Below are 27,189 nucleotides of genomic sequence, written 5' to 3' on the forward strand. Positions count from 1 at the left end.
CGAGCCAGGCCTAATCGCCCAACATGAAATGTCCAACCTCACTAATGTGCCTCTGGCTGAAAGGAAGCAAATTGCAGCAGCAATGTTACAAATAGTGAAAAGCAATCCCAGAGCACTGGAGAATGTTATAGCAGTAAAGATGGTACCAAGTCCACATCAATGCATGTGATTTGTTTAAACATATATAAAATAATACTGTACATAATAACCAGTAAGACTCCCTAATCGGGAGATAAGCGACCGTTGGTCACTTATCTCCACAATCTGTCGGTAGATAATGCCGGTCTTATATAAGGGTCATTTGTGTACGGTGTGATGTCATACTGATGTCAGCAGTGTGATGTCATACTGATGGCAGCAGCTATGTCTCTATATATGGAGTTATATGTTGTTCGTGTCCAAATATGGGGCTTGTGAGGTCAGACTTAGTGAGATTCGTCGGTTATCTCCATATATGGAGGGATGTGTTGGTTATCTCCATATCTGGAGATTCAACCTTCAACGTGTAACTATGGCTACCTAACGACTAGCCACATGACGTGAAGGTGAGTGAGGGTCTTTTAACAGCCACCCCCAGATTTCCCGTGGAAATCTGTACAATATCGAGAAGGCCCGAACGGAAACTCTTAGTCAACTGGCCACCCCATCAAAGAGTAAAGGGACATCAAGGCCTCTCTCTTGTCAATGGGCTGGTGTCGGCCACCCCGTACGGGTTCTAGTCTGAGGTGATAGCCTGCCACCCCGTTAGTAGGCAGGGGTCCCGACAAGCCAAGGGGTCGATTGCACCAGCTTCCTCCTGCCGCGAAGGGTGCCAGCACGACTCACACCATCCTTCCTAGACGATTTTGACATCTTGTTACTAATCTGTCGGTAGATAATGCCGGTCTTATATAAGGGTCATTTGTGTACGGTGTGATGTCATACTGATGTCAGCAGTGTGATGTCATACTGATGCGGAGATATGAGCAGGGCAAAGGTGTGACGTGTGACCGACGGACGGACGGAGGGCCGGTGGAGGTTTTGATACTAAACTGCGACCTGACGGTCGCAATAATACTCCTACTGATTTTGTTCAAACCTCACCTGAATCGGTATACAATATCTCTGTAGTCATCAAGAAGAATCTATTTCAAATTTCTCATATCCCATTCCGACTGGTTATAATTGACTTTGATTGTTTATGGGGGTGGCCGCCCGTTTTGCACAAAAGTGCCACAAATCATGAATCGAATACAGCGCCCAATTGCTGGGAAACTTTGCACGCACATTCCGACTAAGCCAAGGAAGAACCTCCATCTCAATTTTTGAGTGGTGGTCACAAGCCTGATGGTGGTGGCGCTAGATGGGACAGATGCATTTTGATGACATGACTGTAGAGATACTGTGTACCGCTTCGCGTGATTTTAGGGCAACATATAGGAGCAGTGTCCAAAAATGTGTCTTGCAAGAATCTGCCTCATGGTGGCGCTAGAAGAGGGGCATGTGAGAAATGATATGAGTAGGGCAAAAGTGTGACGTGTGACTTGACGTGACAGACAGTAACGTTTTGATAGTAACACAAATACCAAGAAAGTGATTATATCACTCCGGTTCTTAGATTTTTACACTGGCTCCCTCTGTGTGAAAGAATTGATTTCAAAATACTACTGTTGGTTTATAAAGCACTGAATAGTTTAGGTCAGGACAGGTCTGCTTTCTGAACACAGAGTCAGAACCAAATGTGGAGAAGCAGTTCTTATTGGCGTTTAGTTTTAGAAGCCCAAACCTCCAGTAACTGCAGAACAAGCTTTGATTGCAGCCATAGAGCACTACGTCTACACTGCGTTGGTTCCTGGGAGTGGGTATCAGGGTGGGTAGAATGAAGGGGAAATGGCAGCTCTGACGTGGGTCCCAATCAATAAAAAAAGAACCACCATGGCAATTAGTCGGAGCGTAGCTCCCAAGAAAATCAAAGGGGCAGAGATGATTGCCGCTGCAGTATTCACTTCAAGCCTTGTTAAGTTGTTTCCTGTCCTCCAGAACACAATTTTGTGTGCGTGTGCGTGTGTGTACGTCACAGATACGTAAACGCACCCTGGTGCTTCTGTCATGCACTTTCAAATCATATTCAACCTCCAGGGAAAAGGGAGGGGACAGGGGGGAGAGGACAGGACAGGAGAGGACAGGACAGGACAGGACAGGACAGGACAGGACAGGACAGGACAGGACAGGACAGGAGAGCCTGTGAATGTGGGTATGCTCACTATGCTGTTATGCAGCAGCCTTTTCCCCTGGTATCAGAAGAAAGTCTGCATGGTAATAATATTCTTGTCCTGACTGATGATAGTGGTTAGCTATGATGCGTTTGGAATGTGGAAACACATATTTGAAGCATGGTTTTCCACCAGGCCAGCACTTTGTTAGGTTTTTAACCCATTTAAGCATGCCATTTATACTGTACATAAAATGCATAATTTTCTTTGAGCAAAAACACCTGCATTCATTAACACTTGGGATGCCATTATTTTTGTGCCGCCATTCACTTTTTTTCGCTTTATTTTGAAGAGCCCCGGAAGCCACGATCGTGTCAATGTTGTGGAAATTTACGATGTTGTAATGGCGATCGCTACGTTTACTTTCACACGGAAATGAACATTTCTAACCGCGTCCGACTGTCGCGGCCCAGTGTCGCCGTGAAAGCGTTAGATTACGAGATAAAGCCGTTTCTTTGCAGCAGCAATGAATATGAGCCTACGGAGATTACACATGTTAACTCTTTCTCAGCCACGTGGAGCCACTTAATATTAAAACCGGATTAAACCGTACTTCCTCTGTACTCGAATTAGCCGACCGAAATTATCCGTGCTAGGTCATTAAAACCGAAATAAATGATAATTACTATATGCCAAATCGGATCGAGACAATTGTGGTGAGTTTCACGACGGGGGACCGAAAGAAGAAGAAAAAAGAACGGTGCCATCCTAGAAGGACGGGGGGCGCGCTGATGCTTATAATCATAATATTAGGTCTCAGATCATAATACAATAATAGACATTTCCGGCTAGTCCACGACAAGCCATTCTGGCCAGGCTGGGAAAGTGTTAAAGATGTTCAAGTACTGTTAGGCCTGTCACAATTATTACATTGTCTAATCGCAATTATTTTACATAATCACAATTATTTTACATAATCACAATTATTTTACATAATCACAATTATTTTGTCATAATCGTCATAATCATTTCCATGTTGAAAATGTTCATATATATTCAAAATGTACAAAAATAGTGGAAATCGCAGATCTACAAGCTCACGACGCGTTGTAGACCTTGTAGATCTGCTATTTCCACTGTTGGGGTTTTTGGAAGTGGGCCTGTGCACTAGGATCTCATCTCACTGGTGCTCACTCCTACATCTTTATATTACAAAAGAGTAAGTGATCTACTTCCGGGTCATGTATCGCTAACTTAAATACCAAACCACTTGGCCAAGATGTACTACATATGTACTAAATATAGCTTAAAAATTCAAACACCCATGTCACCTTTGCAAGATGTCGTTTCCAAACCTCTGTATACAGTTGTATTCGTTATTACCCTCATATTTTGCCTCTGTATAAAATAGTCCGCCGGTCAAATATGTCCGACCGGAAACGTGCGCTGCGGCACAATAGTTCCGCCACAATAGTTCCCCCCCCCCCCCCCCCCCCAATTTTTTTTTTCTTTTTTTTTTTCCCTTTTTTTTTATTTTATTTTTTATTTTTTTTTAACTAGATGTGAGCGGCCCGTAGGGCCGCGACCCTCTAGTACAGTACAATCCAGTTAACATGAGTTCCATACTGTAGGGTTTTTTGGAGCCCCCTGCAGGCCAGTAAGTGTAAAACAGCTGGTTGGATAGAAGGCCTTACTAACTGAGACCTTAAGCAGGTGGGGCAGTTCAGGCCTCGTTGGTCCTCAGATGGTAAGAAACAGCCTGCCTGCCACCCTTTGAGTGTTGAGGGTAAAACAGGTTACTAGAGGGCAAGAAAGAAACAGTCGGAAAGTTCTCGAATGTTCTCTGTCACGTTGCATTGGTCAAAACAACCTGTGGTGTAACCAGAGCGGTGATATGACGACGCAAGGATATGACCTATTGGCGTGATACACGATCGACGGACAATGTTGGGCAACCAATAGGCATATTTTGTATACTCTAGGCAGCAGTATAAAACACATCTGTTAGAGCAGAGTTGGGGAGTTGGAATCGGTTCACCGAGGGAAGGAGAAAAGAACGAGAGAGCTCTGTGTGTGTGTGTGTCTCGCATCTTCGCTATTCTATACTCTGTCAATCTTGGAATAAAAGGCTGATAGCTGATCTCATATCTCTATTCCCGTCTCATCGACTTATTCAACAAGATCTCTTGGATTATACTTATTATACTTGGAAAAAGACCAAACACCACTATCAATGTTCTTTTGAGTATGAAGTTGTCAAGTTGTCAAATATGTCAGTCATTTCCTTGTGTATTTAGGTTATGTGTCATATCTGCCATGTCATATCTGCCAACTTCAAGCCTACAGGCCAAACAGAAATGTAATTGTCAACGATAAAAAAACACAATTAAATCGTTAATCGCAATTATTTGAGTGACAATTAATCGTCATGTAAAATGTCATAATCGTGACAGCCCTATGTTCAAGGAGAGCTGCTTCAGTCCAGGCATTCAGTCCATGCATACAGTACAGCCCAGTACCTGATGCAGCTGTAGTGCTTGAAGGTGCTGGCTGCTTTCTGACATTCCAAACAGAGCTGGATGGCACCTGGGTAGTCTTCCTCCTACAGGGACGGCACAGAGGTTGAGACCAATGTTAATGCAAAAGTAGAACAGCAAACAAAAATAAGTGTATCAAGTACAAGTGGCCTTTTAGTACTATTCTCCTTCATCCTCCTCTCCAACACTGTAGGGTTTTCAAACTTTTTTGTCTCAGGTATATGCTGTATAGTTATTTCAAAAGTGGTTGAAAAATGTGCATGTATATTTTTTTTATAGTTGTGTGTGTGTGTGTGTGTGTGTGTGTGTTAGGGCATTCACCGAATATTCGAATATTCGAATATCAAAACACTATTCGATTACTGTAATCACTATTCGAAAATTCGCCGAAATTAATTTTAATATTATTATTATTATTTTTATTTATTTTTAGCCGTGACAATATTTCTACAGCAGACATGCAGCTGTGAGCTCTGGTGTCAGTATTTCTCCTAATCCATTCATGTTTGATTGTTGTCAAATCCAACCACACTGTAGTGGCTAGCCTATGTGATTGATGTGCCGACTGCCGACATACACGGCTGGCCCGTCACTATAGATGACACAGTCACTCAGTGTAGGAGGGGAGGGGCGCTCTAGAACAAGCAAGCTCAATGCTCGTTGCTGACAAAAGTGTGTAATACTTTAGGCTACTTTACTTTATTGCTGCAGAGTTTCGTTCCTCTTGCCGAGTATATCCAGTTTAGAGGACACCCTTCTCTTTACAGTAGCTCTTTCGGACCGCGCTTCACCGCAACCGCGTTGATGTCATGCTTCATATTCAAATGTATCTCCTCTTTAAACCATAAAGGTACAAGTGTCCGGCGTTTTATTTATGATAACGGGTCGAGAGTTTCGCGACACGGATTGGAGTGGAATTGATGATCTTGTAAAGCTTGTGTTACATACTGTATACTTCTATACTATAGCATGCAATCATAACCCATCATAAGGCTGTTGTACTGGTCGAGACTCCAGTCACACCAGCCTTCATTAACATTGGAATGAATCTCGGTACATATTAATGGCCTGCTAAGTAGCGTGTTAACGACATGCGTGTGAAGTCATTAACATAGCGTGCATCCCATCAAACAATCACTATAATGCCTGAATCCCGAGGCTAAACAATTCACAATACAACACTGCTTGTAACGAACAAAGGATGGACAGTAGGCTATAAATGTGGTTGTTGTTGAACATAGATAGAATAGGCTTGTACAGTTATTTTCGGAGTTTTCCTAGTAAAATGAACTCGTTTTTCATCGCAAGTTTCATCAGCATGTTTATGCTATGTTCAGTCGTAAGACAGTGCAGCATGTCAAAAATAGCAGACCTACAAGCTCACAACGCGTCTATCCGCGACGCATTGTGCATTGTAGGTCTGTTCTCTCTCTGCTGCTTGAGGTCCGCATCCACCAGTGAAAACCTCTCACAGCCAATCGATGGCTGTTATTTCACGAACCACGCATTTTGTCCCGCCTACAAAGGTTAACCCGTAAATTGCTGGTTGTTTTTAAGGCTCGCAAAGGAGCGTTTTAATGATTTATTAGATTACAAAAATATGATATTTCACCCGTCGAATTCCGAATATTCGAATACTTTGAGGTCAAATAATTCGAATTCTAAAAATCACTATTCGTGAATGCCCTAGTGTGTGTGTGTGTGTGTGTGTGTGTGTGTGTGTGTGTGTGTGTGTGTGTGTGTGTGTGTGTGCGTGTCTGTACATGCGTGCGTGTGTGTACAATACCTCAAGCATTTCGCTGAGTCTTACATCCGTCCTTTGCTGGAAGGAAAGAGTGAATTAAGTATTAAATAGAAAACTTGCTAGAGTGGGCCACCAGTACAAAATACATAATTTCACAGCCTAATTCTTGGACAAATTAAAGTGTACAGTACAAGGGTCTTGATGGTCCTCAGAGACTTGAGCAGGCCTGTCAGCAGCTGTCGTCTCCTCTGGTTGGCTAGTAACCCCAAGCTGGCCTCGGTGAAGCCCTCCTTGGACACACTCAGCTGCCTGCACACAGGACGTCACAAACACAGCAAGGAGCCATGTCAAAACAGGATGTGTGGATAATATAGACCAGTGCTTCCCAAACCTTTCAGGTCGAGATCCAAAAGAGATTAGGCGTTTGCCTGCGATCCAAACTAGTAAAAATAGTCAGATCTACAAGCGCAAAACGCGTCGCTTTGCGCAGCGTTGCAAGCTTATAGATCGGGTATAACTATATATTAACTATATTTTCTCCCCCTAAATTCAAACTCACTAAATCCCAAATTGTCACTGGTTCGTTTAATTTAAATGACTTTGTGAACCAAACTGACAAGATCATTGAAAATTCGCTTTTACACAATTGTTTCTCTATAGAGCAGTGGTTCTCAATCTTTTTCCATGACAAGGACCCCCAAATTGATATGTATTTACCAGTGGATCGCCATTTGAAAATATTTTGTGCCAGGGAGGCACATGAGAGAAGATTTGCCAAGATCTTTTACATTTGTTTCTTATTTAAATTCAAACTGCAGTGATTCATAGGACAACTAATAACTGAATGATCAAAACAAAAGTTTGGAAATGCAATTACTGATAAACAAAAGTATTCTCTGTACTATAGAGAGAGCCTATAAAATCACACAAATGTGACAAGACTATAACTGTGAACGAGCTGTTTGATGGTTGAATGGAAAATATACTGTAACTGTATTTTCTATTTTTTTTTTTTTTTTTTTTTAAGATTTATTTTTTGGCTTTTTATACCTTTATTGATAGGACAGTAGACTGACAGGAAATGGGGAGAGAGATGGGGAATGACATGTGGCAAAGGTCGTCCGGATCGGGAATCGAACCGGCGACGCCAGCAGGCATCATAGCCTAGTATGTGGTATGCGCCTTGACCACCAGGCCAGCGGGCGCCCCCTGTAAATGTATTTTCGATGTTGGCATGCAAAGTGGAATCAATTACCTCCTGGCATTCGTGCAGATGACCGCTGCAAGCTGTAAGTTGGTTTGCAATGCTGTCACTCTCTCCAGCTCCTGAAAACAAGGTGTTGATTAGCCTTGAAAATCAGTCTATATAAGACAAACAGTGCGATACAAACAGTGAGTTTCTATTTAGGATTCCTTGCGAATTCTGCTAAAATGACTTCTCAGGGTATCATTATGGTGGAAGTAACAACCTTTGCCGTTTCCTGCTGAAGGCATATCTATTATGTCATCAGTGTGAGATATTGTATTGATGGCATCTAATGAGGAAATCAGTGCTCACATTACACCACTGCCGAATGACTCTCTGCTGTGGACACAGGGCTGCCTGCAATTATACATTCTTATGATTATTCTGTCAATTACTTTTTCAATTAATAGGATAATCTTGAAGCACATATTTTCCGTACAACGAATCTACGCAAAACAATTCAATCTTTTTATAATCTACTAAATCGATTTGACTGCTTATCTGTCAGTTACTTTTTTAATTGTGGGCTCGCCTATAAGGCGAGCACACTTTAGATATTGTCATTATTTATCTATCAGGCAGGCAGGCAAGCAATCAGTAGACGGGATCTTCGGTTCCTTTCTACTCCTACATACTTAGTGAGAAAATGAAAATAAAAACATCAATGTGTTCAGTTTACAGTGGCGAAGTGTGCTATTATTTTCTATAGCAATCGGCCAAATGGTGGCGCTGTAGGAAGCCTTCGAAAGTGCGAACTTTGAACAGGTATAGCTCATGCTGTGTTTGAGGTCCAGCCATGAAACCTGTATACACGTATGCGTCTCTCCATGCCGAACAACTTTTACCCTCTAACTTTTGACCTCTGACCTTTAGGTCTCCCACAATTCGGAATTATATGAAAAACAGTAAAAATCTCCTCCTGGGATTTTCGCGTCAAGTGCACAAAACTTTTTTCACATGAACTTTGGACCAATACGGTCAGATTGATCAACCAGATTTTTTTTAAAGTGAAATATATTTTTTTAATAATTGGCATTTGGCAAAGATGTGGAGGGTTAGTCAAAGTATCACTGAAACCAATTTTATTCCAATCGGCCAAAGGGGGGGCGCTATACGAAGCGTTTGAAAATTCAAACTTCAAACGGGCATAAGTCATGACTCGTTTCGTTTGAAGACATGCAACTTGTTACACGCGTGCTTTGACTCAAGTGGAAGACATCTGTGTCGTTGTTAAGTAAGCTCCGCCCTTCGATTTTCCGCCATTTTGAGCAGTTTGTAAAACACGTAAACCCGCTTTTATTCTGGAATTTTCACTCCACGTGCACAAAACTTTTTTTACGTGAACTTTGGACCGATATCTAAAGATCTGTCAGATCGGATTTCTTTAAAATTGAAACATGCTTTTTTAAATAAATTCAATGAATATTGCAGTTTTATGCAAATTATTCTTCTGCCTCTAAATCATACATGCAAAGTAACATGTTCATGGCATTTGGCAAAGATGTAGAGTGTTAGTCCAAATATCACTAAAACCAATCTTACCCCAATTGGCCAAAGGGGGGCGCTATATCATTTTGAGCAGTTTGTGAAACGCTTAAACCCGTTAGGATTTTTTTTTTGCAATTTGCATGAAACATTCTACACACAATCTAAGGACCTTTATCTAATATGCCTATGAAGTGCACACACACAAGAAATAATAATAATGAATATAGCTGCAAGCTATAAAGTGGCCAAAGCCAAAAACACCTCAAATCATGAACACAGCCTGCAATGTACGTGAAATCTTGCAAGCACATTCCCAATAGGTCAAGGAACAGATACCACCCTTCTTACATTGGCCTGTTATAGCGCCACCAGCGGGTCAACTTTTGCACAACACATTTTTGGAACAAAATGGACCAATCTTTGACGTCAGTAACGTCAAAGAGAGCACTGCCTGCGATCTTGACATTTTGTACTTTTATAGCCATTGTTTTCTGGCTTGAAGCGAGCCCACAATTGTTTCGAAGGAACAATATTTTTCTAGTTAACAGGATAATCTCGAAGCACACGTTAACCACTTAAGTCCTATTTTGTACTTCGTGCAATAGGACATCATGAAACATTTGTGAAAAAGATGTATCTACAAGTTCACAACTTATGGATCTGCTATTTTCCCAATTTGAAAAAATAAATAAAATAAAAATAAATATATATATATATATATATATATAGATATATTTTTGATAAATGTAATTTCCCCAAATGATTTATTATTTTTCGATGAATTCGATGCGGTCAATTACCTTGTGAAGAGAGATAACGACATAATACAGGTCTATTGTAATATACAAAAACCCAAGACCATCTCAGGGAAAAACATTTCTGTGAAAAGCTCAAATATTTCTTTGTCGTTTTCAGCCTTTTATTGTGAGGTGCCAGCTGTCCTGCCTTAGGTGAGGGATATTCACTCCCTAAGCCCCCCTTATGTGGAACTCTGCCAAGCAGAAGAAAAGGGTGCGGTGGCATCGTCGTAACACTGTCATATCTAAGACAACTGTTTAGCAACCGAATATGAGCCAGGGAAATGCATTTCCTTTGGTGATGAATAACACCCAACAAAGACACATTTGAGCAGAGGGGAGATCTTGATCAAAGATCCTATTCAAACCTTAGAGTTCCTCATGATCTTGAGTGTTGACACAACACTTGAAGAGTCGTAAAAGCGGCTAAAAGAGCTCGTTTCAAACCTAATCGTTCCTCATGATCTTGAGTGTTGGTACAGCACTTGACGAGTCATAAAAATGGCAATGGTTTCCATACACAAGGGTTTTCCCTCAAGGGGCATTTATCATGCGGTTGTCATGCTCTTCTGCTTACCGGCTATTAAACTGAGGTGCTTTGATAAGACTGGCATGAGCTGACACCAGCCATCGCAAGCATCTCTTTTACATTGGTTTTATTTGATCACAAGGGAAACACTTGGGGTGTTTTTTGTTCTGTTGCCCCATTGCAAGTCTAAAAGTGCTTGTTGTTGGTATCAACATCCCCGGGAAATAGAGACCTGCAGAGTCATCTGATGATCTATGAACCACAGACGAAACTCTGAAATGACGGCATTCATTCACTAATCATTTTTGTCTGCTGAGCTCATGAATGGTTGGAACAAGCGGCCATATCTCCTAACACATGAACTCAATGTTCATGTATGAATGTCACAACTAGTGCATTAACTCATCATACCACTGCACATCAAGACCAGAAAAACAATCCCTTTAATGCAATTCTGAGTCTATGGTAGCATCTATGGTTTGACAGTATTCTGCACCACAAAAGCCTTAACGTAAAGAAAATAGAAAAGATATCCTCAGCTCAGCAATAATACACAGTGGGTTGTACTGGACGGAAAGTGGGGAGGAACCCAGTCGATCATATCCCTATCTCGCAAGAGTGTTTCCAAGGCACAGAGAAAATGTTAGCTCTATTTCACATCCATCAGAATTTAATTTCCTATACTACCCCAGATATAGCACTATGCACCCAGAATCAGTCTGCACTGGGTCTCATGCATTGTTCAGGGCTGGGTGAGCACAAGTGGCCCACGATCTGACGTGCAGATCTTCACAGAAGCAGCAGTAACACATTCTAACCTTCAGTAGCACAGTGCTGAAAAACAAAATGCAAGAAGAAAAATATGTGTGCACACATTGGTGCCATGATGTGCACGTACGCACGCGCACACACACACACGCACACGCAAACGCACACACACACACACACACACACACACACACACACACACACACACACACACTTTTCTCCCTTCAATCAGTCAGACTACACACATTACATATCATCGCTGTTGGGGAGAAAGCCCTTTTGAAAAATATTTTAACTTTTTGTGTTTTTTGTAAATGTATCCACTACTTGATGATCCTACTACAGCATCACAAAAGTATCAAAACTAGATGATATTTTTTAATTTGAATCCTGAAAAGAGTTTTGGACATATGAGGTTTCCACCCGACAGAGACCATATACTGCACAGCAGTTCAAGACCACTCTTTAATTTAAACGGACCCAACATTTCCCTGATCAGTGAGCACTTGGCGATTGTGGGAACGAAAAAGTTTTTATATTCCTTTTTGCATATATTCTGTACAATTTAACTCCCCTTTTGCCCCTGCACATGAAAGAGAAAAAAAAGCCATATTTTCATCACGGGACTATGTTTAAAATTCTGTTTCCCTGACAAACTTCAAGTGGATTAACAGAGATTTCACAGGAAATGTTTTGTTTTTAGGTCATTTCTCAAGATTTTCTTCCAAATAGATTGCCCAATCTCACACCTTTTTCCCCAAACTATATGTTCATGCATGCGTGTTTTTCAGACTTATGGTTCATGAAAAGATTTAAGGTTTTTCAAAAAATAATTATGTGAAAAAAGAAAAAAAAATACAAATGGGGTGGCGGGCTATTTTTAGTGTTCATTGTAGAGCCCCCTAACAAGCCAAGCAGTGCCATTTTCTATTGACCAGGTTATGAACGACCTTGTGCCAAAATTGCCAAAGTGTTGCCAATGAATGTATGGACAAGTATAATAGTAGTTATTGTAGCAGGTTTCCCTGCTTCACAATGAGACTAGTCTCTAATAACAGCATGCAGCCATATTACCGTAATTGCCGGACTATAAGCCGCGGCTTTTTTCCCATGTTTTGAACCCTGCGGCTTATACAAAGGTGCGGCTTATATAACGATTTTTACAGCTAACGGCCAGTTAGTTAGTTTTACAATGGTCTTTAACAAGGATTTATATATTGATTTATACAGCTAACGTCCACCAGGGGCGCTCTAGCAGGAAGCAAGAAGGATCCCTGCGGCTTATAGTCAGGTGCGGCTTATATATGTAAAGATTTGTTTTCTTTTCTAAATTTAGCTGGTGCGGCTTATATTCAGGTGCGGCTTATAGTCCAGCAATTAGGTACATGGAAACCCTCACTCCACAGCCAGAGGGTCCATAATCACAATACGGTACGTGGACGCCAGTGAGACGAGAAAGCACAAAAACTCTGGGGAAGACGGCTCCGTCAGCTCAACGTCTGCTGCTGGAGATAATGCTACATGAAGGAGGACGCCTGCCAGTCAGTAAATAGGATGGTTTTGTAGGACAAAATGTGCAAATAAACATGTGCTGTGTGTGCACAGGTTTGTATTAGGACACTATTGTAAAATATTCCCCTGGGAACTTGAACATTTCCTGGACTTCTTTTATCCTGATAAAGTCAGTAAGACGAGTAAAAGTTAGATACACAAGAGCACAGTTGCTGGCTAGCCCTCGCACGCAAACGCACACTCACAAAAAGTCACAACAAATAACACTACACACAATGTCCAACATCTCATCCACCTCCACAGCTGGTACTGTAAGAGAAGGCCTCAGAGAGAAAAAGGTTTGTCACATTTTTTTCTCTATTCATATAATATCAATGCCATCCCAAGACTTCCCAGACACTGGTTTCTTAACATTCATTCTGCAAACAAAAAAGCCAACGCACAAGGCCAACCTGTGATTTCACAAAGAACTTTCAACACAGAAAATCCTAACATGTACGGTTACACACGCACGCAGTAGCAAACACACACACACTCACCCCACACGAAGCAGCCTCTCAATTTCTCATCTACCAAGAGGGAGACCCCCATGCAACCTATACAGTATACATATAAGACCACAAACTGGTCAATTTATCACTCCTGTTCAACAGAGGTGAATGTGGATTGCAGACAAAGGCGTTAGCAAGACATTCAATGAATGGTAATGGTTGCCGGTGCAAAATAATTGAATCTTCAGACCAAGTCCATTCATTCTCACTGCCACTGACTGGCCCAGGCAGCAGCTCTATCTGAAGGCTGCTCGCTGCAAATTCATTATAACACCGACTCCCACAAGGCACTCTCTCTCTCTCTCTCTCTCTCTTTCCCGACATGTCCTGAATGTCAGCTACAGCAGTTTGTCCGCTCAATTCTCGGCTGTCTCCATGTTAACAAAAACGATATAGAAGGAGAAGGCATTTTAAAATCACAGTACAGGTGCTCTTATTTATTTATTCATTTTCTCTGGTTGAAATCATATACAGATATAATAAATTATTAGCCATTTAACTGTGTAGCACCTGGAATGGATGGAAAATAACTAGAAAGATTCAATTGAGTGTGCAGTTGTTGCCATGATGCGAGTCACACTTTTTTCACAATTTCGTCTTACAATTTAAGTCAAATGTAATTCTAAGCCCATTCTTCTTAACACTTTGACAGCCGTATGGAGATGCCCATATTAAAACCGTTTTATACCGGACATCTGAGCAAGGAGTCTCAGCCGCGCCGTAATTTAGCGTACTGGGTCAAAAAACGAAATAAATGATTTTTATCCGAAAATCGGCGATCGTCTAACCTTCCCTAGTCACCGCTCGTCCATCGATAGCGCATGGCTCCTCTGACATGAAGCGGAAGTGACGTCAGGTCCTTTCCCTGCTATAGCTTCCCAGCGCCCATCCATTTTCTGTTTAGACGTTAGCGTTAGTATAGCTGGAGTGCTGGGGGCTAAGCTAGCGAAAATGTTCATATCGACTGTAGAGTCACACTTGGATTATTTGAGCCCACATTTACGTGAACGGATCGCGAAACGCACGGGGAGAAGATGCCTCGGCCGAAACCGCCACTCTAAGCCAATGCAGATTGAGGAATTTCGTTAGGGACTGTGGTGAGTATACAACGGGGATCGCGTGATGGTTATGGGGGATGAAGACTACGTGATATAGCGCTGATGGTCTTGTAAAATGAATGCAGTTCAGATCATAATATAATAATAGAAATTTCACGGCTAATCTACCAACAAGCCATTCTATTTCGGCTGGCGAAGTGTTAATGGGGAAATTGAATCCACTAATAAATTATGGACATATATGGAGATCTGGAGATCTCTGTGTCAGTCCTTGTCCCTTTTATGCCCATATATGAGATCGCTGATGTCATCAATATAGCGTTTGGATATTATGTCCATCCATGGAAATACTGTGTCAGTCTCATGTGGTCTATGATGTCAGACATCTACTGTACGATGTCAGTAATCCCGATATTTGGGAAAAGTTGAATTTCTAATTAAAGTCAATGGACAAAATTAATTCACAAATACATAAATGTAAATTAACTATATAAGGGATCTCTTTAATGCCGGTCAATGCCACCAAAACAAAAAAAAGTGTATCTAGGAGGGCATGGAAGATGGAAGTGCAAGTCTGGTTGCCCTGCAGGGGCAACCACACCAACAATCATTCCAGTGAGCATATCTTGGCCACCCTTGTGGCGGTCCAATTGTAACATCAACCACAGTACAGCAACTCTTTTAGGGATTCAGTACCCGTCTTTGTCCCTGTGCGGACATTACAACAGGGTGCAGTGGATACAGAACTTGAACCCAGTTTCTCCAGCTATAAGGCAGTTATTCTACTATACCCCCACTGCTTCTCTCTCTAGGTCGTCCTCAGACGAGCCTTCCATCATCGCTTCCAGTCATCACGGTTCTCCATACATCCGGCCAGCTCACTGGTGCTTTGCGCTCCTGTGTCTTTCTTGAGTATATCCACAATCCACATATGTTAGTGTGGGACGTCCTTGTGACCGGTGCCCATGTGTTGGTTCCCACAGCACCAGTTTACTGGCTGCTCCTGGTGTCTTTGGCAGTGTCCTACAAGTCTCATTCTCCTAGCTGCTATTTTATCGCTCACCCTTAATATTCCAGCATACATATTCTTGTTGGTAACATGTGTACCCTTGCTGATGTTGAGCACTAACGTAACATTCTGGTGTAGCACCCATCTAGAGACTTCTGCAGAGTTGGCTTCAGGGTCAAGCATTCACTGCCATATAGGAGAACAGACTCTACCGTTGCATAGAAAAAGCTGAGTTTGGTTTGTCGGGGGAGGTTGGAGTTCCATACACTAGCCATGCCATTCAGGGCCCTCCATGCAAGTCTTCACTTCTTCACTTTAAGATCTTGCTCTGTTGAGTTGAACCATGAGCTCTAGTACTTGAAGTCCTTGACTTCCTTCAGAGCCGTGCCTCCTGTTGTTGTCAGAGGTGGGTGTTCTGATTGGATGTTATAGGTGATCACCTCAGTTTTCTTGGCAATCAGCTGAAGGCCAACCAATGAAAGGGGAAATGAGGGTTATCTATCTGACAGTATCTTGGGATTTACAAACAGTGCCAAAATATATTTTCGTCTCCTTTGTCTGAATTATGTTGAAACTGGCAGAAGTATGTGGTATCCATCTTCTATGTTTCACATTGAATAGAACAGAATCTTTTGTTTTCCAATATTTATATTGTATATATATATATATATATATAATATATAGTCCCTGGCACCACATATTTTCAGATGGGGGTCTGCGACTGTGGAAAATATGTTAATCTGGGGTTCTTGATATGAAACTACACATCTTTTTTAAAGACACATATTGCTTATTTAAAGCAGACATGGCAACACAGGTTCATTCAGAGCCCAGAGCGCCCCTACTGTCATTTTAATGCAAGGACACAGGAAACCAAATGATGTTTTTCAGCCTCTTTCAGGAGATGAACAGGAAGGGCCAATCTTGTTAGTCTTTCAAATGTCCAGCACAGATTCAAGGCAACTAGTACCAAATCACTCAGAGACTCCTCTATTCTTTGAAAAGCTTCATTTTCGAGTTGGTGTAATTTATCAAAAAGCATATGGGCATGTCATTATAGGCAATATGGCAGATCTAAAAGCTCACAAAGTGTCACATCGTAATGGGGTGTGAGTTTATAGGGCTTAAGTGGTTAATCTATTCAAAGTACATTCCCCAGAAGGACTGTGGCTTTTCAACATGCATTATGGCAAAGTCCAGTAAGACTTTTTTGTTTTTTAGAAGCAAGATGCATTTTCATTCTGACAGCAAAGGATGGTGCGTGTGCGTGACTTGAAACTGATCCTTTACCTTAAAGATAAACTTGGATCCATTTTGGCATTTTCTTTGGTTCTGTGGTGATGTAGTCATTACATGCACTCACATACACACAAATCAGTGTCACTTTTACCTCCATCTCAAAAACACAGACAGTTTAAGAGGTCACACAAAAAAAATCGAATCCTCGACTTTTTTTCTCTCTGCACACCAGGCAATTAATCCTGTGACATCCCGTCTTTGGATTTTAACATAACCCACATCTCTGGTCTGGTCCATTTTGACCTTTTGAAGCAGCGTTTAGCCTCGGATTCTCATTTGTTGTCTCTATCATAAGACAATATCCAGTTTTAAGGCTTATTACTCCTTCGCCAATTTCAGGAAAACTGACCACATAGCCCTGACTTAAAACCTTTGAGATTTACAACGTGGTGAGAATCTCACAACACAAATGGACCTCTCCAGTTCTCAGGAATTGGTTATCATCACATTGCCTTTTGACCATGCTTGTCTGTAACCTCACATTTACTGTATATTGACCATGATTAACTGTCACCTTGCCATGACCATGCTTGACTGTCGCTTTACCTTTACATTGACCGTGCTCGACCGTCACCTTGCCTTTACATTAGCCGTGATTGACTGTCGCTTTACCTTTACATTAACCATGATTGACTGTCACCTTGCCTTTCCATTGACCATGCTTGCCTATTACTTCTTTTCAAATCTTCCCAGACCACACTCTTCCCTCCCTTCTGTTTTCTGCTTACATTTGTGATACCAATTGAACACAACAGTCCGTTTAAAGTATACCTGTATAAAAGTCATTATTATATATTACAACTTCTAAAGTGTAGAAATAATTTTGGACAAGATAATTTGGGATATTTTATAAAATAAGCAACAATTCAGTCATTTTCACAACTTTTGTTTTTGATCCACAGCAAACCAAAGACATATGTAAGGATAATTAAATATATTTGAACACTTTACAAGGCAAAGGGTACATTTGAATAAAATGCAAGGGTAATATTCTCAGCCAAATGTGTATTAGAATTTGGAATTTAGGCATTTAGCACACACTCACACTTAATCCAGAGTGATGTACAATAAGGAAGGTAATACATCAGTAATACATCAGAACATCATCAATACATGAAATGCATAGAAATAGCAATCTGAGAAGAAATGTAGGTAGACCAAGCAACTATTCAGTAAAAACGTTATAAAATCAAAAAACATATAAAAATGCTATCTAAATGACACATATGGTCATTGAGGGTAGGTAAGTGCTACGGTAAGTGCTATGGGCTAAGGTGGAGTCTGAAGAGGTGAGTCTTCAGACCACGGCAGAAGCTAGGGAGTGAGTCTGCAGTTTTAATTGCAATAATTTATTCCACATGTATCTCACAAAAAAAAAGAATGCACTAGTCTATATTTAGTTTAGTTTATTTGATCACTCACATTTTTACAAGTCATACATCCACTTAGTCATTGTTACATGTGATCAAAAGGAATAGGCTGAAGCTGAAAGCTTGTAGAAGCCTATCCTACTTATTCGAGTAAAATACAGTGATTCGTTATAGGAATGTTTGCAATTCAAGAATACATCGGCCTCATAGCTGATATGAGAGAATGGAGAAAAAAATTAAATGGAGATGAAGGAAGGACATAATAATTTAGAAGTGTTTAAGATTTAAGGATACATAAGCCTAGCAGATAAGAGAAAATTAAGAAGAAAAAAAAAGAGGAAACAAAACAAAAGGAAACATGATAAAAGGATAAGGGTAATAATAATAATAATAAGGGTAATAATAATAATAATTATAATAATAATTGGAGATAAAGGAAACATGATAGAGTAAATGTACTTATTTTTTTTTATTATTTTTTTTATTAAAAAATGTCTTTACTATGTTTGATTCATTTACTGCCATTTTTTTCCTCATTTTCTATATATTATATTTTTATATTATATTATATTATATTTTCTATATCAATCTATAAATTCCAGAAATCTTGTCTGTCTGTCTGTCTGTCTGTCTGTGTTTACACCCAGGCCGTAGCCAATCACAGGCCATGGGCCATGTATGCCTGTAGCCAATGGGGTCGGACTGAGCAACTTTGTTTTTAACATTTTGAAATAACACTTTATAATGGATTTTGTCTTAAGGACGGGTAAGGAACAGGTGAGGGGATAGGTAAGGATCGAGTCAAATCAAAGAGGGACAGCTGAGTTGAGTTATATTCAGGGTCAAGTCACTATAAACACTTGATGGGAATGAATGTATTAGAGCATTATTCTGGATGATTAAAATTATTACGTGAGAACGTTAGCTAAGTATCTTAGTCTGCCTGCGTCTCTAACCTCTGTGTAACCTTCTCGGAGCTAGTCTGATCAGAGCCCTTGAGTGTGAATACGTTGCTCTGGAGTGCTGCTGAGGTCACGGTGTCCTTGACGGGAAGAGCAAAGAGCTCACACACAGGTCAGAGCAGCACAATGACGATGCCTGTGTTTTCATGATTCGACGTGTAAACAGCATGTTGTCAAAGTATATGGGGGCCGTCAAAGTATACAGGGGCTCTTCGTAGTGTGTGTGTGTGTGTGTGTGTGTGTGTGTGTGTGTGTGTGTGTGTGTGTGTGTGTGTGTGTGTGTGTGTGTGTGTGTGTGTGTGTGTGTGTGTGTGCGCGCGCATGTGAGATAGAGAGAACCTGCTCTGTCGTCTACATTACCATTTAGTACATAAATCAACACAGTATCTTTGTTACAGGTGGAGAAGGTTATGGCAAAACAAATGTTCATAAATATGTTGGGATTTTCTAATGGGGTGGGCGATATGGTGATAAATATCGTTGAGACGATACAATGTCTCACAATAAGCCTTTTCAGATATATTGTATATATCGTGATACAATAAGGGATCCTTATTAAAACAATCCTGTTGAATTGTTAATACATTTAGACCACTTTGGTCTAAATCAGAGTTCTCAAACTATAAAATGTCAAGGTCTCCCCTTACGGGTCCATTTGGTTTCATTTGTATACTGTCAGAGTTACATAGTCTTTATAAGCCAGAGAGTCCCTGGACCCCACTCTTTGAGGACCATTAGTCTAAAACTCTAAATGGTCTTTACACCTTTTTCTTTTAGTTTTTGTTACCTTGTAGTGGTGGTTGTACTGTTAAGGAACTTGAAAAATAACCATAAAACCAACATGAAAAAGAATCATGATAAGATTGTGTATCGTGATACAGCTTGGAAATATATCGGTGATATTGTATTTTTCCATATCGCCCAAACCTATTTTCTAATACATTATAACTGATCCTTTCCATATGAAGCATGCAGTGCTACTAAGCTCCAGTGATGCTATTAGCCCTGCATCCTGAGTCCCTGACCCATATTTTTAATAAAGGACTCATTAAACTAAGCATCACTGCATCCCCAGGATGCATACAACACTATCCTTCCTGCTATCAATCATTTCACTGCACCAGCTGAGCTGTATGTGGTGGAGTCTCCACAGCTGTGGGTCATCTGTATTTCCCACACTTTTCTCACAAATCAGTGAGAAACAGGTTTTGGTTTGTGAAAGAAGAAGAGAACATTCTAGCTCTTATTTTTACTATTCCTGTACCCGCTTTTCACACTTTGAATGAAGATGGACAGAATAACTAACATTTCTGAGGTGCCAACGGCACCACCGATTCTTCCTGTCTGTTCTTGATTACAGGAATGCTTCCAGGTGAGGCACCTCCACTGAGTCCACTCCACTAAAAGCAGTGGGGAATTTGCTAACCAATCAAATCTGAGAGAAGGCGGGGTCAATGTAAATGCCCCCAAATACCCAAAGCAACGGCGAGTAATAAGCATAGTGATGATTTCACCTCAGTTGTGTCACAGGAGGGGTCACAGAAATAATGGCCAATTTACAATGCATAGCCTGATGTTAGGCTGGCTCCATTATAGATGCAAATGCAATTTCACTGACTTTTGCATAAATGACTCCTAATGGCTGCCAATCACATAAAATCTCTTGCTATTCTTAAAGCAATTGTTTTGTATTGATGACATTACACCGAGACTAGACTACACCATAGAGAGATCTACCATGTCAGATCAGACAGCACTGTAATGGCCCCAGAAATCCCCATGCCCTCTAATGGCTCTGGCCAAAGTGGATGAAGTAATATGGGTATACAGTTTAGACAACATTACACACACAGGCTCTTATTATTCGAGGATTGGCGTCACTAGCTGGCAATACCAAAAGGAACTTTATGGGTTTTGTCTTGAGGAAAGATAATGACTAAGGAAACTAAGCCAACTATCGTGCTTGTTCCCTTCTTCTGTTTGAGATGGTTGGTGGTGGGATTACATTTGGTGTGGATTTGTACCTAAATATTTTTGAAGGACGTGAAGGAAATAATTATGTGCAAAAAGAAAAAAGATCGATCATGGAAGTTGAGCGCTCAACACAACAATTTGAGCAGCCATCAGCTGGTTGAAGTTGAAAAATGAACTTCTTCCAAGGGACTAACATATCAATTAAAATAAATGAAAGAGGAGAAAACAAGGCAGGATCCAACAACTTCTTACCTCAGAGTTGATGTGGCCACCTATTCACCTAGTCACCTATGATGTAATTCAGGGTTCCTACACATTTTTACCAAGGAATTTCCAAAACCTTTCCAGAATATTTAACTACATTTCCAGGAATATATAACAATCATTCAGTGCAATAACGAGTCTCGTACTCCTATGTGCAATGCCCAAAGACAGGCAGTGTAGCAAAAATAAGAACGTACCGTGGGTGCATACGGATCGTGCACGATGGACACGCACACGCCCGCGTCAAAAGGTAAGAAAATCGTGGCAGGGAACCCTCAAAGTCGATTTATAGTAGGAATCAATAACCAAAAACAATGCATAGCCATTTTTTTCCAGGACCCTTGAGCATTTCCAAAACCATTCCAGTACTGGAAAAATACTTTTTCAATTTCAAAATATTTCCAGGAATTTCATGACTGTGGGAACCCTGTGTAATTATAGAATGACCTGGGCCCATCCGACTGTCACTGACTTTCAAATGAAAGTTAACCATTCTTGTTTATAGCTCTCTGTGCTCCGTCATGGTTTGTCTGACTGTCGCTGTCCTTACACAGGATCTTGGGTTTCTGCCTGTGCCCCGCAACGGTTTCACTGTCTGTCTTAGTGTATGAGCTCATGATTTTGTTGTGCACTGTGCACCACCATGGCTTATCTGGCTAACAGTCGCCAACGGTCAGCATCATCTTCTGTTTCCGTCATGCGAGAATTTTGTTTCTTTCTACATCTCTGTCTCCTCACTTACATGATTGGGCATGAATTTGCTTAGCCACTCTGTTTAACTGTCTACCCTTGACAGACAAACAGCTATAATTTCAGTATCGATGATGTCGTCAATACATCATCCTTGGGCAATCTGATTCTCTTTGAAATCCATTATAAAGTTAAATATTTCAAAAGGTAAAAAAAAAGTTGCTAAATGAGCCTATTGGCAGTGTGCACAAAAGCTTGGGCACTGATTGGTCCAGCAGTTTGCGAGATTAGGTACCATCAGACACACGCACACACACACACACAGACCCTCTTATAGAAGGCTAGACTCTGTATGAACCCACGCCATAAAAACAGGTGGTCAGTCATAATTCATCACAAGAAATGCAATTACAGTAGCCAGAATCTTGTTTAAGATGAATGTTTGGAAGCAAGCAAAGATATACCGTTATATATTCTACAAGTGGTTATTAATGAGTTAAGTGACACAGGGAGCTTACCTTGACATAAGCTGGCTGTTTTTCCAGGATTAGGTCTGCAACCCTTTTGGATACCTACAGAGGGAGAGAGCAAAGTAGGGACAGAGAGAGAGAGAGACAGGCAATGAGTATTCAAATCACAGGGGGGACAAACTCAAAATGTCACCTCACTACACAAAGGAGGACTCTGATTATCTCTGTTATCTACTTTCTGCATTACTTTGTTATTTTCACTCCTTAAACACTTACTACGCCTACAGTCCACCACACCGCTGAGGTGACATTGTAAGCAGTTCTTCAAAAAGGATATTGTGTACACTGGTTATGAAGGCTGCTATAATGAAGTTTATCCTGCTTGTTTTGTTAGAGGAGAAGAAAACAACTTAAGAGCAGAGGAGGTCAGTGATTGAGAAAGGGGAATTAAATCTAAACACTGAGACGCTGAAGGTGGGGGCGTACAGGAAGATCCCACTCCATCACACTGCTTCAACTCTTATTTGTACACCTTATTGTACATTGTGTATAATAACCTACAGTACTACATATTTATTCTTTGGGTGCATGTGAATATATTGTGCACACACGATGCGAATACATCGATGTGCAGACCCCTGTATCAATTTAAATGGACCATGAATCGGACAATGGTTTTGTTATAAAATTATTAATCGGTTCACTGAAAGTTTGCAGTAAATTCTTTAGTATTTAACTAACCTGCAGTGTAAGACTCACTGATCCAACGTTTACAAATGCATTTCGTTTGATTGATTTGATTTACAGTATTTTCCGGACTATAAGGCGCACCGGACTATAAGGCGCACTGTCAATGAATGGTCTATTTTCAAACTGTTTTCATATATAAGGCGCACCGGACTATAAGGCGCACATAATAGACGCTACCATTGCGTTATGCATCCAACAGATGGAGCTGTGCTAAAGGGAATGTCAATGTCAAGGAATGATCCATATATAAGGCGCACTGGACTATAAGGCTCACTGTAGTTTTTTGAGAAAATTAAAGGCTTTTAAGTGCGCCTTATAGTCCGGAAAATACGGTATGTTTATTTTCATAATTTTTATTTATGTTTATTTAAAAAGGATATTCTTTCATTCAGCTCATCTATCATTGATGGTTTTTCTTTCTTTTTTCTGGGCATAGCGATGCACACAAACAATGCCCACTCGTAGAGCACACCATCAAATCTTTTTTCATTTTTTTTTCCATTTCAAATATTTTTATTAATCACAACATCAAATCTAAAGTTTCAAAGATGTGGACAACGAGGAATCTGGATACTTTAGAAAAGTATCGCTTTTAGGCAGAAGCATGAACAGTCAACATAAGTTGTTTCTTGAAAGAAAGGTGGGCCAAAAACTGGGAAGTTGTCTCCTATAATACTTTGTTCACCAAAACATCCTAGGCTAAAAGGAGATGGCTAATGAGGTAGCATTCCAATTTACCGCTCCTTTGAGCCTCATCAGAAGCAGGCTAGATTAACCTTAGCCTTGGCTAATCCTAGACTGTGTCCTCGGTGACTGAGAAAATGTGTTAACTTTCGGAAGACAGCTATATGAACAACATTGCCACCAGGCTGACTGACTTGCCCCAGGCAATTCCAGGGGGGCCTTTAACGCTAATTGGGCAAAAAAAAAGAGTAATGCCAAAACATGACACATTTTCAACTTTTTTGTGATGTTTTCTGGTGAAACAAAGGCTGGTGGTGTCTCATCCAATCGGTCTCAGCATTCATGTGGTTTTAAAGGGATTTTTCACTTTAAAAAAAACTTTTGGTCATTTTATCGTCTATTCAGGCTTTTATGAACACCCTGAACAGATTTTAATTAGCTTGATTCAATATGTAGATATTTGATGTAGATTTTACCAGGCCCTCCTCCTCCAGGACATCTCCCCATACACACCAATTGTAACTTCAAACTCCATTTTAATCATGATAGATGAATTAAAAACACCCATTATTTTTCCTGGTGACTAATATATTTTTTCCATTTTCCCAAAGAATTATTAAAAAGAAATGAAAAAAAGAAAAAAATCAGGCCTGCTCACGTATTAGGAGGAAAAGAAAAAATCAGGCCTGCTCACGTATTAGGAGGGTAGTATGAGTCAACAGAAAAAAATAATGGGTGTTTTTATGAATCAATCATGGTTAAAATGGAGTTTGAAGTTACAATGGGTGTGTATGGGCAGAGGCCCACATTTACATCAAATATCTAAATATTGAATCAAGCAAATTAAAAACTGTTCAGGGTGTTCATATTTAAAAGCCTGATCAGACGATAAAATGACCAAAACATTTTTGAAAGCAAAATATCCCTTTAAAGAGAGGACTCAAACCCGTAGTCTCTGAGGTAGTGGACAGGACATTTACCGCTGAGCCATTCGGACACCCCACACTACTTTTTCATTCACTGTCCAATGATTTGTCTCAGTACACCTGTAGTAGCCCGTGTACTCTGGTTGCACTGTACTGATGGAATGACAGTCCATTATTATATCCATGCCCCCACTGCTTGCTTGTGCATTTTCAAACGAATCCACAACCCCAAAACATTGTCATTACATGCCCCACAGAGGGTGTGCCAGCCTCCAGGAGAAGTGTCACTTTCTAGTTTCACTTTCATTTAACTTTTTTCTCCAAAGCATGAATTTGGCTTCAGGGCAGGCAACAGTAAAGACATGATTCACAAACATTACACCAATCCCAATAAACGGAACCAACCAACCACTACTTCAATTACCTCTTTCCTGAACCTACACTATATGTAATACACACGCAACCCACCCACGCGCGCGCGCCGCCCCCCCCCCCACACACACACACACACACACACACACACACACACACACACACACACACACACACACACACACACACACACACACACACACACACACACACACACACACACACACACACACACACACACACACACACACACACACTGTTAGGCACGGTTATACACATGGTCTGTAACAATGCCAGGCACGCCTTATAATGCCAAGATGAGAATATTCAAAGCACACAATGAGGCGTATATCTGAAAGCATGAGATACACTGGGGTGAGGGCGGAGGTGGCATTTCAATGTGAATTGAGTATGCATGGGAGATAACTAGGGACCTGAACAGATGGTCAATGAAGCAAAATGCTTTCACTGTGTGTGTGTGTGTGTGTGTGTGTGTGTGTGTGTGTGTGTGTGTGTGTGTGTGTGTGTGTGTGTGTGTGTGTGTGTGTGTGTGTGTGTGTGTGTGTGTGTGTGTTCAAAAAAGGACAAAGAACAAAATCACTGAAAATAATTGAAGAGATGGAAAACTCAGATTAGAAGCAGACAAAGAGAAAAAGAGAATGAGAGATAATTTGTTGAGGTGTTGAAAAAAGAAGTGACCTGGGGTGTATCAAATTCAGTCAAAAACTTCACCAAACCTACTTAACCAATAGCCATATATTGGTGTTATGGGCCATATCACTATAACATACTTTTTCTCAAGTATGATTTTCAGGACCGAGTCCTGGCCACATTTTTATTTGCAAGTGATCAAACTTCATTGGTTGCTGATCTAACAACGTATTGGCCGTGACAGAAGTATCGTTTGGCAAACTTTATGGCGTAGTTGTATGACCAAGCATAAATTAGGATTTTGTGTCCAAGAGTCGACACTGACAGCTTTAAAAATCTGATTTGAATCACATTTCAAACTACTTTCCATGTGTTTTTGTTCAGGCTTGATAAAAAACAATCTGCTTCCAATCTGGATAGGCACAAATATCTGGGCTACCAGTCTAAACATCAGTTCCCAAAAATCTATCTGTGCAATGCGATAAAAATCAAGCTGCTCAAGGTTTGGTTGAGAAGAGATGTCCAAGATGAGCACAATTAAGAAAGAACTAGAAAGAGAAGACTTCCGTTAGCTCACATAATTGGACAAGTTAGCTAGAGCTAGTTCAGCAGAAATAACGACACATAATAAATCAGTGTGTTGCAAATATTATCTAGTAGCAAACTTAATTAGCAAGCTAAATTAGCAGAATGTGTAGCAGGATATTCAAATGCATAGCTGACATATACGATGATAACACCAGGCAGCTAATCAACCCAAAGTTACTGGGTGTGTACGTGTGTGTGTGTGCGCACGCGTGCGTGCATGCGAGAGTGAGCAAAACAGACAGAAGGAATTATCAATAATGGAAAAATTGTAGAAAAATCACTTGTCTCTTTCCCTCTTACACACACATGCATATATCTGAATTATTATTTCAGCGTGACTAGAACTCTGATGGGGGATTAGATTCCCAGATGGGGTGAAGAAAAACATGCAGTAGCATTAACCCCAACTGCACAGAGGAATCATTCCAAGACATCATTCCTACTGCATGAACGTTCACCAACCTTTTCTTTGAGGTTCAATCAAAATAAAAATGTGGCCATGGAATAAGTACAGCTAAGCACTGTGAAGTTAACTTGGGACGCTAGGGCCTTATCGTACACACAGTCACACAGACAAAACAAAGTGATTCAGGAATACTCATTCACACACAGCCCATGTCCCCAACATCTTTTCTATGGGCCTTGGTTTGGCCGTAGATGAGGCAATTAGCTTTAAAAAGAGTCTGTGCCAGGTATGTGTCAGGGATGCCAATTATGCTGGACTACAGTGGCAGGAGAAGGGATGGCGTCATTGTCCT

At 40.7% G+C, this 27,189-nt stretch overlaps 1 protein-coding gene across 1 annotated transcript in view; it reads right to left on the reverse strand.

The window, feature by feature from the left end:
• vps50 (VPS50 subunit of EARP/GARPII complex) overlaps nucleotides 1-27,189 on the reverse strand; it is a 170,544-nt gene that overhangs the window by 120,853 nt on the left and 22,502 nt on the right. Inside the window, exons 5-9 of the mRNA XM_080734824.1 lie at nucleotides 22,509-22,562; nucleotides 7,729-7,799; nucleotides 6,665-6,782; nucleotides 6,516-6,551; nucleotides 4,712-4,794 (exon numbers count right to left, since the gene is read on the reverse strand). Of these exons, the coding sequence (XP_080590950.1) occupies nucleotides 4,712-4,794; nucleotides 6,516-6,551; nucleotides 6,665-6,782; nucleotides 7,729-7,799; nucleotides 22,509-22,562 (362 nt within the window). The remainder of the gene's footprint in view (nucleotides 1-4,711; nucleotides 4,795-6,515; nucleotides 6,552-6,664; nucleotides 6,783-7,728; nucleotides 7,800-22,508; nucleotides 22,563-27,189) is intronic.

This window comes from Nannobrachium achirus (genome assembly GCF_963921795.1).
Source record: "Nannobrachium achirus genome assembly, chromosome: 10".
Taxonomy (NCBI): domain Eukaryota; kingdom Metazoa; phylum Chordata; class Actinopteri; order Myctophiformes; family Myctophidae; genus Nannobrachium; species Nannobrachium achirus.